At 45.1% G+C, this 11,264-nt stretch overlaps 2 protein-coding genes across 2 annotated transcripts in view; one reads left to right on the forward strand and one right to left on the reverse strand.

Annotated features, from left to right (window-relative positions):
- Positions 1 to 84: 84 nt before the first annotated feature.
- On the forward strand, positions 85 to 4,221 carry chchd5 (coiled-coil-helix-coiled-coil-helix domain containing 5). Its single transcript, XM_083649830.1, has 4 exons — positions 85 to 173; positions 1,144 to 1,284; positions 1,396 to 1,547; positions 3,900 to 4,221. Coding segments are annotated over exons 1-4 (324 nt in total). The 5' UTR covers positions 85 to 171; the 3' UTR covers positions 3,929 to 4,221.
- A 2,244-nt stretch (positions 4,222 to 6,465) lies between these two features.
- Positions 6,466 to 11,264, reverse strand: part of lmx1al (LIM homeobox transcription factor 1, alpha-like) — a gene marked incomplete at both ends in the record, with an annotated part of 22,000 nt that continues 17,201 nt past the window's right edge. Inside the window, 6 exons of the mRNA XM_083649825.1 lie at positions 6,466 to 6,623; positions 7,182 to 7,337; positions 7,465 to 7,585; positions 7,706 to 7,783; positions 8,459 to 8,622; positions 9,407 to 9,639. Of these exons, the coding sequence (XP_083505951.1) occupies positions 6,466 to 6,623; positions 7,182 to 7,337; positions 7,465 to 7,585; positions 7,706 to 7,783; positions 8,459 to 8,622; positions 9,407 to 9,639 (910 nt within the window). The remainder of the gene's footprint in view (positions 6,624 to 7,181; positions 7,338 to 7,464; positions 7,586 to 7,705; positions 7,784 to 8,458; positions 8,623 to 9,406; positions 9,640 to 11,264) is intronic.

Raw genomic sequence — 11,264 nt, forward strand, 5'->3', positions numbered from 1 at the left:
AATAAACGATATCGTAATTTTACGGTTTCCTCCAATCGGATGATAACAGGGTGTTCACGGTAGTAAACTGCACACATACATGGCTCCACATGCAGACGCATTGGCGTTATAACCTTGATTCGTCAGACCAGTCTCAGTTGCAACAAACCTCCAGTTATCTTCCAGAGCAACATGTAAGAATATAACGTTATACGATTCGTTTCAAGAGTAGGTTACATTTACTTTTTATCTCATAGTCTAGATTAGAAATATAAGGGGTCTGTAATCATGAGGGGGGACCTTCTTCTTCCTTCTGGATCAGTCCATTCTCCTCTTCTGAGGGGGGACCTTTTCTTTACTTTGCGTTGTTCAGTTGTGATGTCATCAGTGATGTTACTCGAGCAACTGTGATGTCATTAGTGATGTCACTCGAGCAACTGTGATGTCACTCGAGCAGCTGTGAAGTCATTACTGATGTCATACATTCTCCCAGGCTGAGGTTATAAGTATGACTAGCTACTAAACTTTAGTTGCACTGTCACTGTGTTATCTGACTTTTTAAGTACAATGATTGCCCAACTGTGCATGCTCACAACAGGAGGGAGGGGGACTGGGGAGAGAGTTGTGATCATGGGTTGTGATGATGTCATGTCACTCGGGCAGTTGTGATGTCAGTGATGTCACTCGAGCAACTAAATGTGCAGTTGAGCAAAGGGGTCTCGCTGATGCAGTAATGCAACATTGAGGATGCCAACTGCCATGCATAAAACACAAAAAAAATAAAAGGGTCTCGCTGATGGGGTTTCTTCTTGGCTCCATCGTCGCTGATGGGGACTCTTCTTGACTCCATCATAACCCTGGTGGGATGAGAGAACTGAGACATGCGAGAGAGGGAGATGTCATGGTAGTATGCGACCGGGCGATGTGTCTGCGAACTGCACTCGTGGCACATCATCAGGAGTCTCCACCTCAAGTCTCGAGCGCGCGCAGAGCGCAGGATTTCTAGTATCATCATTATCATACTCTACTATGATGGAATTAGGCCACAATGTGCTTATCAAGCTATGTTTACATAATGGCTTCCTTGGCTGATTGGACTTGTGTGGCATGAGTCATGATCTTACTGATTCACCCACATTTAACGGTACCTGTCTCACCTTTCAGGCAGGCGGCTATGGACATCACGGCAAAGTATTGCCAGAAAGAAATGGAGGAGTACGGGTCATGTGTGGCCTCCAACCCATCGACATGGCAGCACAAGTGTCATGAGCTAAAGATGAAGGTTGCACAGTGCACATCTTCACAGTAAGGCGTTCAAATATGTTCCCTCCTACAATGTGATACTGACATCACCACGTCTCAACAGAGCAGTGTAAAGCATTCTCCTGTTCTGTCTGTCCCTAAATGTGACCGCAGCCCGGTGATCCAGACGATCAGAACGGCCTGCTCCAAGGAGTTTGTGGAGTTTGAGAGCTGCCTCAGAGAGAACCCCAACGCTCCTACCTCCTGCGCCCCACATGTCACACGCTTCCTTGCCTGTGCCGAGACAGTGGACATCAGTGGAGTGGGTGAGTCTTTACTGCAGCAGGTCTCGAAAAAACAGCAGTGAATGGAAGTGGTTAGAAGATTCAAGATATTCATTGTCACTCTGTTGTAACGCACGTGTGAAATGCTTATGCTAGGGGGCTCTGTTACAGGACATAGTGCAAATAAAAAAACCTCTAGATACATAGTCAGGTAAGCAGTAGGTACATAATCAAGTGGCTGGGTAAACAAGTAAATACGTGTAAGGTACACAAATGAGGCAAACTGTCTAAAATACACTAGAATAGAAATAGGATAGAATAATGAAAATAGCACAGTTTGTCGGTAGAAGGTGCGGTCTCCAGTCAGGCCAAGTTGTTCAGCAGTAATGTGCAAATGACAATACAAAAGGATTATTGCACAGTCAAGGTATTGTCTCTGTGTGTGTGTGTGTGTGTGTGTGTGTGTGTGTGTGTGTGTGTGTGTGTGTGTGGGTGTGTGTGTGTGTGTGTGTGTGTGTGTGTGTGTGTGTGTGGGTGTGTTTGTGTATGGGAGTGTGGGTGTGTGGGTGTGTTTGTGTATGGGAGAGTGTGCGTGTTATTTATTTGTTGAGGAGTCTTGTGGCCTGAGGAAAGAAGGTGTTCCTCAGTCTGTTGGTTCGTACTTTGGGTGTCCTGTATCTCCTCCCTGACGGTAAACAGGGAGAAGAGACTGTTGTGTGGGTGGGTTGGGTCCTTGATGACCTTCTTGGCTTTCCTGAGGTCCTGCAGCTTGGGCAGTCTGCATGTTGTGATGTGCTCGGCAGAGCGCACCACTCTCTCATGCGCCTTGCGGTCCGTGACTGTGCAGCTGCCGAACCAGGCAGTGAAGCTGCCTGTCAGGAAATAACACATCGGAAGATTATAGACTACACCTCCACTTGTCCCTACTACTGTCCCTACTACTACTACATGGCTAGTTGTGCATGCTGAACATTTTCAGACATGCTGCGGTTAAGTCTTGTTTACCTGGGCTGGCCATCTTGAGTATTGCTGATATGAAGACACTTGTATTTGGTTTAGTTGTATTGGTTTTTGTAATGTTCATTCTGTTTTCATTTGAAGTGGGGTATTTCTGCAATTGGACTTGGCTAAGTGCCACCCTTTTTTCTCTATGCTCCAATAATAGTTGGGCAAGCTTGTAGCAGCATATGGAGCCAGCCTAGAGTGCGTGATGTCACAATTCACTCTATAGCAGACTTTCCAGGTTGTACTTTTTACTCAATTACATTTTTTGTAACCCGCAGGAGGCACTGTTCCATTTCATGGAACTCCCTCTTGTGATGTCACATGCAGATCCGTGTATATAGAAGAGTCGCGACATCTCCCATTCACTCCAATGGAGTGGACCAGTTTTTTACCTCACAATAGTTCCCAGAAGTAAGGTTCTGGATTCAGCAGCGCTGTCGAAAATGGACCGCAAAATGGACCGTTTGTGATGTACTTTTAAAGGGTCAGACCGGACGTTTAAAGAATCAAATTGTATATCAGCTTTATTTTAGCATTCAAACGTCACGCGAGCCCCCTTCCTGGCTATTCATTGGCTTGAGTCACGCATTTTGGACCTCCGCTGGCGCCACTCTCTTACTAGATTGCTCTGGTCACAGGGAAGCAAACTAGTCACCTTCAGGTGACAGTCACCTTTCTCATCCCATAGGCTGCTACAAGCTTGCTCGACTGTTATTGGAGCACAGAGCAAAAAGGGACTTAAGACAGTACAACTGTAGTATGTACTCATTAATTTATTTAGTTATTTATTTATGTATGTATGTACAGTATGTATGTATGTATGCATACTAGGGATGTCACAATATATCGTCCCACAATATATCGCGATCTCAAAACGTGACAATATGTATCGTTGAGATGAAATCTCATATCGTGAGAAAAATAAGCTGAACATGGTGGCACTGATCTGCATCTGATTGCATGCTCACTCTCCTTTTCATTGCTTTGTTTGAACAGACGAGGGACGTTACAGACACGGAGGATGAAAATGGTGAAATTACTCAAATTAGCGTGGAGGATGCCTCCTCAACTTACAAATCGATCGCAAAAAAATATTGTTAAAATATCGTATCGTATCGTTATCGTGAACCCAATATCATGTATCGTATCGTATCGTGAACTGAGTGTATCATGACACCCCTATACATGTGTATACATATATGTTTTTTTAACATGGACCCCAGGAAGCGTAGTTGTTGCCTTGGTGACAACTAACAGCAATCCAAATAAACAGTAAACACTGATGAAAAATGTATTAAGTCTGTCAAGTGCAGCTAATACTCCACCATCATTGTCTTTTTATTACTGCGTTAATATTCTACATATCAATAGATTTTGCTCTCTTCCCAGATGTGAATCCGGTCCCTCAGCCTTCGTAGGGTCCAGTCATCTTCCAGCGCCTTGGGAGCAGAACTGCCTCCCCAGCAGCACCGATGGGCTGGTCTGCTGTGGCTGGAGCCAATTTAAGTACAAACAACAGTTCGGACATCTGTGCGTCTTAAGGAAAGGAAACAGAACCCATTCATTGTGACCCATCTGCTCGTCGATGGGACTCATTTCTCAAGATATACAGGAGATAAACGCTACTGCACTGTGAGCCAGAAAGGGCTTCATGCCGTGAACAACTTTGACTTGACTCTTGACATGTGACTATTCAAGTACTGTATCGTCCTTTTACTCTCTACATATGTGTGTTCTATATATAACTATAATTAAATCATACTTTGTTGCAAGCAAGACGGTAGTTTCTGCTGACTTTTGTTTTGATGTCAGACTTGTATGAGTCATCCGGCCCGGTTCTCCTCTGGTGTTTCTCCCACACTCCCCCTCTCCCCCGGACTGAGTCACAGTCAAATATTAAACTGGAATGTGTCTCTCCCACACACACACCTCTCCCGACGAGCCAGTGACCGGAGAACAGGGAGTCTCGGAAGAAAGGAGACGGAGGGGGCAGTAGACTTCTAATCAGTGGGACCATTGAGAGAGACAGAGGGAGGATGTTGAGTTATGAGCCCTTTGACTACTAAGCAGAACCGTCCCTTTCTGCTTCACTTATTAAATCTTTAAAGCGAGTCATCAAACGGGGGGAAAAAGATTCTTCCCTGCAAATGTAATATCGTCAGTTTTAGACTTGATGTGAAGTGTGTCATCGTGCTTCAGACTGCAGGAGAAATGAGAGGCAGACGTACTTCAAAGATGAAACCGCAGATTGTATTGAAGATATGGCAACATTACATTCAAAGCACATCACCTGGCAGTCACTGAACGAAAAACAAAAAACAAAAGTCAGATAGTAGGAGCTCACCTAATACCGCACACAAATAAGTTACATTCACAAAAATATCACTGTAAAAATGGCATTAGTCGGTGATCCGAGTCAAACATAAATGTCATGACAGAGAATGTCACAAGCTGTAAGCCAGTCACTGGTACCTAAATGAAACAAATATCACCCTAAGTCCTATTTTCTTACTCTGCACCAGAGTCTGAGTCCGCTCCCGATGCCGCGTAAAACCCGTCCTGCTATCCAAACTCCAGTCTTGAAGCTATATTTTCAGACCTATTTTGTGACACATAAATATCATGCTACAGTTTAAATATCCGTTGGTTATCACAGAAGAAGGTACAAAATATCTACCTAACAACATCGATTTTTCGGGAGATGTTTCCGAAGAGAGAAATTATTACAGAAAGTGACCACAGCAACTGTATTAATTGTAAGCACACAGTCATACTCACATTTATTTTACATTTGGAGCACATTGTCATGTGCCCGGCGTCCTCGGTTTTGGGAGCGAATAGATCCATTGGTCTTCAATTACAGCAGTGCTTCTCAGTGAGCACGGTATAAAAGAAAAGGGAAAGCTGAAGCATTGATCCCTTAACACAACCCTGTTTCCGCATAAGGCTCTTCAAATGACCCTGTAGTGTTGCCGTAACGCTTAAAAAAATGTGATTGCTTTTTTTTTTTTTGGTCCACATTTTTTCCTCGTGCGTTATCAAAATAAAGGTAAGAATGTGGTTTGGAATGATTTCACGTGGAGACTTCCTGTATACCGATGAAATCATTGGGTAAAATAAACTGTAATCCTATCCAGCACACTATCCTGAGTTGGGGCTCAGGTCACATTAACATACACACTAACCTGAGAGCAAAATTCTACGCCAATCCATATACTATAATATTTCAGTCCTTCACACACGATAGCTAATCACTAGTTCTATCCAAAAAAAACACTTGCGCAATATACTTTAATTTAGACCTTCAGGTGCTCCTAAGCCCTGCCAACCCTGTCCCAAATCAGTGTAACTTGGTTACTTCACTGTCAGCAAGACATCATCCTCAGTCATTTATGATACCAAAAGTATACACAAATTTATCGCGTGCATTTTGTGTCTTTTGTTTGTTTTTGTTTGAAAAGTGCCGTAAAACCGTATGTTTGATTAAACATGACATAAATACACAAGAGAAACTGAGGTCCTTTTACGTTTACAGTGATAGACTGTTTCACTGGAATTCTGTTGCTAGGGAACAGTTTGAACCCTAGTTTATTTCCTGTCGGTTATTGTATTGGCAAACACTGCGACAGGAAACAAGATAGGGGCCATTTAGAATGTTTATGTTGTCAAGTTGAAACTTGGTCTATATTTCCAGCATGTGATTGTATCTAGGAGAGATTATGGGGGACACTATGCTAATGCTAATCTAATTTCCACAGCAAAAACTATATTATGAAGACCACCTGTCTTGCGATGATTTTGGCCTTGTGCTAAAAGCTCACAACTGTGTTTGGGTGAAGGCTGTCTCGTGGAGAGTGGTCCGACAGGCGCGTTGATGGACAGACTCCATATTAGCTGCATCTCTGAGAGGTGAGAGGTGGAGGTGGAGGAGGGAGAGGGTGAGAGTTTATAGGGGTCAAGAGGTGAAGTAGGAGTTCTGCATGGAGTAGAGACGGTCGATGGGGTTCCCCACTCGCCCCGGCAGGAGACCGCCCTCCCCTGTTGCTAAGAGACAGTCGCCAAGGTGACCGAGGCTTCCATCGCTGTCCAGGTCGTGGAACACTGTCTCTGAATCTGGGGAGGGGGTAAACAGAGTCAGAGTGAGTAGGATGGAACCCTTCAATATACGTATTAAGGCAATCACCCCAAAATGAAAATTCAGTCTTTCTCTATGGTACTCCTACGATTCTCAAACTTTTTCACGTCAAGGACCCCTAAACGGACACAAATTAGACCACGGACCCCCATTTGATAAGATTTTGTCCCAGGGTCCCCCATCTGTTAAGATTTTTGCTTTTAGATGTTTTATTACAGAAAGTATATGAAACCCATGACCAAAATAGCTGTACATTCTGTCATTGTGTTACTTATGGATTGAATTAGTGAAAATAAATGATTCCCTTTACACTGGGGTGGGGACTCCCTGGAACCCCCTCAAGGACCCCTGGAGGGGTCCCCGCCCCGGACCCCACTTTGAGAACCACTGTGTTTGTGTGTGTCTCTCAAAACTATCAAAGTTAAGGGGGCCATCTTTTTACAGTTCCAAATAAAAACATAAAAATGCCCATCAACTTCCTCCAAACAGCTCATGCAGCATAAACAAAGTGCTCCTCCTTTAGTCGTGCGTCTTACCATAGGAGTGGAGCTGCTCGCTGCTCAGCTGAGGTGGTGTAAGCCCGTGTCGGAACGGCTCTCCTCCGTAGATGTTGGGGTCCAGAGCCAATAGCTGCTGACGTGGCAGTGAGGGATACCCCAGCATCCCGTCCATTCCGTGAGTGCTAGAGCCATCTGTGTGGACGAGAAGATCCCCTCAATGAAACCCTCTTCACCTCCTCACCTGCCCCCCGCCCTCTCTCTGTCACTGTCATGAGTGATATGAATGACTCGGTCCCCGCGGTGTCGCTTCGTCTCTTACCCTCGCTGTCGTCGTTGCTCTGTCGTCCCCCTCTGCTCGGCCCTCTCCGGGTCCCTCCCAGCTGCTCTTGCTCCTGCTGCTGCTGCTGCTGTTGCTGCTGTCGGCGAGCGATCTTCTTCATCTGAAGCACGGGGACACACGCTGTCAGCATGAAAGGTGTGTGTGTGTGTGTGTGTGTGTGTGTGTGTGTGTGTGTGTGAGTGAGAGAGAATATATCCTGAATGAGTATGTAAAGTCTAACCTTGGCTCTCTGGTTTTGAAACCACACCTGCACGACTCGCACTGTCAGTCCAGTCTCAGCAGCCAGCGTCTCTCTTACCTACAGGTGACAGAGAGTTGATGTTAATATGATAAGAGAGAATACCACTGTCATTTAGAGTTAAAACCCATTTACTTCCATCTACGTCTAGTTTACATTCCCACAAATCATTTTGCAATGTATGCTGTATACAATTAGATTTCTTTCTCTCTTTTTTGACATTTACTTGTTTTTCATTGTTTTTTTTAAATAGAAACCTATCTTAAAATGAACTGCTGTTCCGTCTCACTAAGAAGCCCCAAATAAAAAGACACGGATGTGACAATAAAGTTTGTAAGGTGTTAAGTTTTGAGAGATGATTTCCTGGCAGAGTCTTTCTGTGTGGGTGTCAGGTGATTGGCAGTAAGCAGAGCGTAACGTAATGCAACGTGGGCACAATGAAATAGGGATAAAAACCGAAAGCTGGCAAAACCAAATGAAGGCTTTCATGTTTACTGTGATGGATTATCTAGATTTTCAAGTTTTCTGGAAATTGTTTTTCATACAAAAATGAAATGGCAGCAAATAGCTTCTTCTGAAGGTAGGAAAAGGAGCCCTGGTATCTCCTGTATGCTGACTGTGTGTGCAGACATCACTAAGAATATTGTGGGAAAGAGGCAACATGTATGTTATTATTATTGGTATTATCCTTTAGCGCTGTATCCTGCTCTATAAGAGAGAGGCTGGTCCGCTCACCTTGCGGCAGGGCTTAGAGGACACCTCAAAGGAGGCCTTGAACGCGCGGCGCTGCTGTGTGGTCAGGATGGTGCGCGGTCGTTTTGAGCGCTTGTGCTCCTTGCCTTCATCGCCGCCCTTCCCCCCGCCGGAGCCTCCTCCACCTTCTTCATCCTCACTCTTCACTGAGAGAGGTGGGCAGATAGCACAGCAGTCAGAGAAGGTGCATTTCTATTCTTTTTCACACACAAAGAAACTGATTAGCCCTTGAGCAAAAAGCCTTTATAGCCCTAGTTGCCCTGGGGGGACTGTTGTCAATGATTGTTGTACAACTCCTTCCTACACAGTATGTGAATGTGTGGAACTGTGTATGAGGCAGGCTGTGCTGAAAATGAATGCTGGATGAGTGAACGCTCAACATAACCCTTCCCTGGATGAATAAAGGTTCTGATTGCGATTGGAACACATGCAACTGCTGACAAATAATGTAATATATGTATAATAACAAAATACCCCACCAGCATAACAATAACCTAACAATAATAATGATCAGAATGAATTGCTGAATTAATGTTATCAACAGAATCAAGAATGCATGAATTTTATATGTATGGGCCACACATTTTAAATAAATACACATTCACTTTAATACCAACACCTCATTTTGGGATTACATATGTATAGACTATACAATATATAATAGACTATATTAGGTTGGGTTTAAATACATAATCATAAGTGTATGTGTCTATTCCACCTATTCCATACAGACAGGGCTATAAGCCTATGAGGTTTCCCTTCACATGGTGGTCAGAGAGATCAACACCAAATCCCTACCAGCAGTGCTGTTCTGAAATAAACTAAAGGAGAAAGTATTATTATCCTTATTCTAGAAAAAAAAAAAAAAAAACTTTGAGCAGACTTTCAGGAGGTTCAGGTGAAGCGATGCGGTCGCAGAACTGCCTCTACCTGACTCGGTGGGGGTGGGGCTGATGGCGGCCAGCATCTCCCTCTCCTTCTCGTAGTCCACGCGGCACAACAGCTGGCCCTCCTTCAGCACAAACTCATCACCTCTCTGCAGCCGGCGCTCACACTCGCAGCAGCTGAAGCAGCCCAGGTGGTACACCTGGCCCAGCACGCGCATTATCAGCTCCGAGCGGCCAATCACCTGCAGGCAGGCGCTGCACTTCCTCACAAACAGCCTGGAGGCAGACACACAGACACACAGACAGAGAGAGAGAGAGACAGACACATGGGCATGTGAGTGAAGGATACGTAGGTTAAGACACAAACATCAATTGCACAATGCGCAGAAAGAAAGGTAAGGTAATTAAAGATGGCAGCGCAGACACGGAGCTTTGACTCGTTTACCCTCCGCTCCAATTATTCTGCCGATTAGCATAGTCTCTTAATTAAAGGTCGTATAAACATTACCCAATGCACAGAGCAACAAGGTGAACATCTGCTAACAGGAATTACTGTTGTCTGCATTGTTAGATTGTATTTTCTTTTCTCCCACCTGACAGTAGGTGGCAGTAGTTCACCAATGATCAGGGAGCTGCCTGTTGCGAGTCTCTCTCTCTCTCTTGTGATTCCTTAAATGTTGAGAATCTGTCTGAGAGAGTGAGCTCCGATCGAGCCGTATCCCACCCACAGACTAAAAGCAACGATTTAACACAATGAATAAAGTTAAAGTTCCAGTTTAATACAGTCTCTCTCTCTCTCTGAGGTCCATTGGCTTTTTTCCCCATGACCACTTCTCTCCTTTTGTGTTATAGCTCTTCAATTTCTCTCCCGGCCCGCTATCTCCTCACGTCCCCATTTTCCATTCAGCGGGGCCCTAAGTCTCTGCCATTAAATTCCTCTCAAATCCCTACTCTCTCTCTCACTTCCCCCCCACCGTCCCTCCCTCCCCCCCCACCGTCCCTCCCTCCCTCCCCCCCCCCGGCATTTTCTGCCAGCATTCCCAGTTCTCCCTCACGCCCTCCCAGCCCGCCTCCCCAGTTCACTGAAACTAATAAAGACAGGATTAATTAGATTGTTGTTTAAACAGTGCGATGGCCAGACAGACGCTGTAAACTCATAACCAGGGATTGGGGGGATAGCATGGGGTTAATCTCTCTCCTCTCACTTATGCACACTAAAACACACACGCACGCACACACACACACACACACAAACACAGAATCCATATACCTAGTCTAGATATTGGCTGGTTACACACACACACTACGGTAACCATGTCCCATATGACCATATCCCATCATTATACTTGTGGTGTACAGTACATCTTCAACACACCTGCCATAGCATCAGGAAATATTGACAGTGTGGATACTTTGGATCATCAGACACATCGAGAAGAGGATTTACCAGGTAGACGAGCATAGGTGTAAAAAAAAAGGGGGGTGGGGGGGGTTGCACTTGGAGGCAGAAATAGCAGCAGAAAAGAACAAAAACCTGGATCAAAAGAGAGAGGGAGGATGAGAGAGGAGAGGAATGGGGGGAGGAAGGGACGGAGACAGAAGTGTTGACGCTCCCTGACTGAGTGTTAGGGAAGGTGTTGCTGCCCAAATGTGGAGTGCAAAGAGGGAGCCAGGTCTGCACATTAGAGCCCCTAATCTGCGATTCTGTCCCAAACGCAGCTGCTACGGCTAATCTTCCTCAATCCATCTGCCAAACGCTCCCCAAATTCCCCAAATGACAGTGTCACTAACTTAACATCATAACACAAACACACAGGGCGTCCCGTACACGCGGCCTTACACACATCTATTGTGACGGGGAAAACCTTGCATTCAAACGACGTGTCGCTCGCCCTCCTTTA

This window comes from Poromitra crassiceps (assembly GCF_964638095.1).
Source record: "Poromitra crassiceps genome assembly, chromosome: 13".
NCBI lineage: Eukaryota > Metazoa > Chordata > Actinopteri > Beryciformes > Melamphaidae > Poromitra > Poromitra crassiceps.

Coding starts and splice junctions, on each gene's coding strand:
- chchd5 (XM_083649830.1), top strand. Junction 1,285..1,395: donor GCACAGTGCACATCTTCACA/GTAAGGCGTTCA, acceptor ATGTGACCGCAG/CCCGGTGATCCAGACGATCA. Junction 1,548..3,899: donor AGTGGACATCAGTGGAGTGG/GTGAGTCTTTAC, acceptor CTCTCTTCCCAG/ATGTGAATCCGGTCCCTCAG.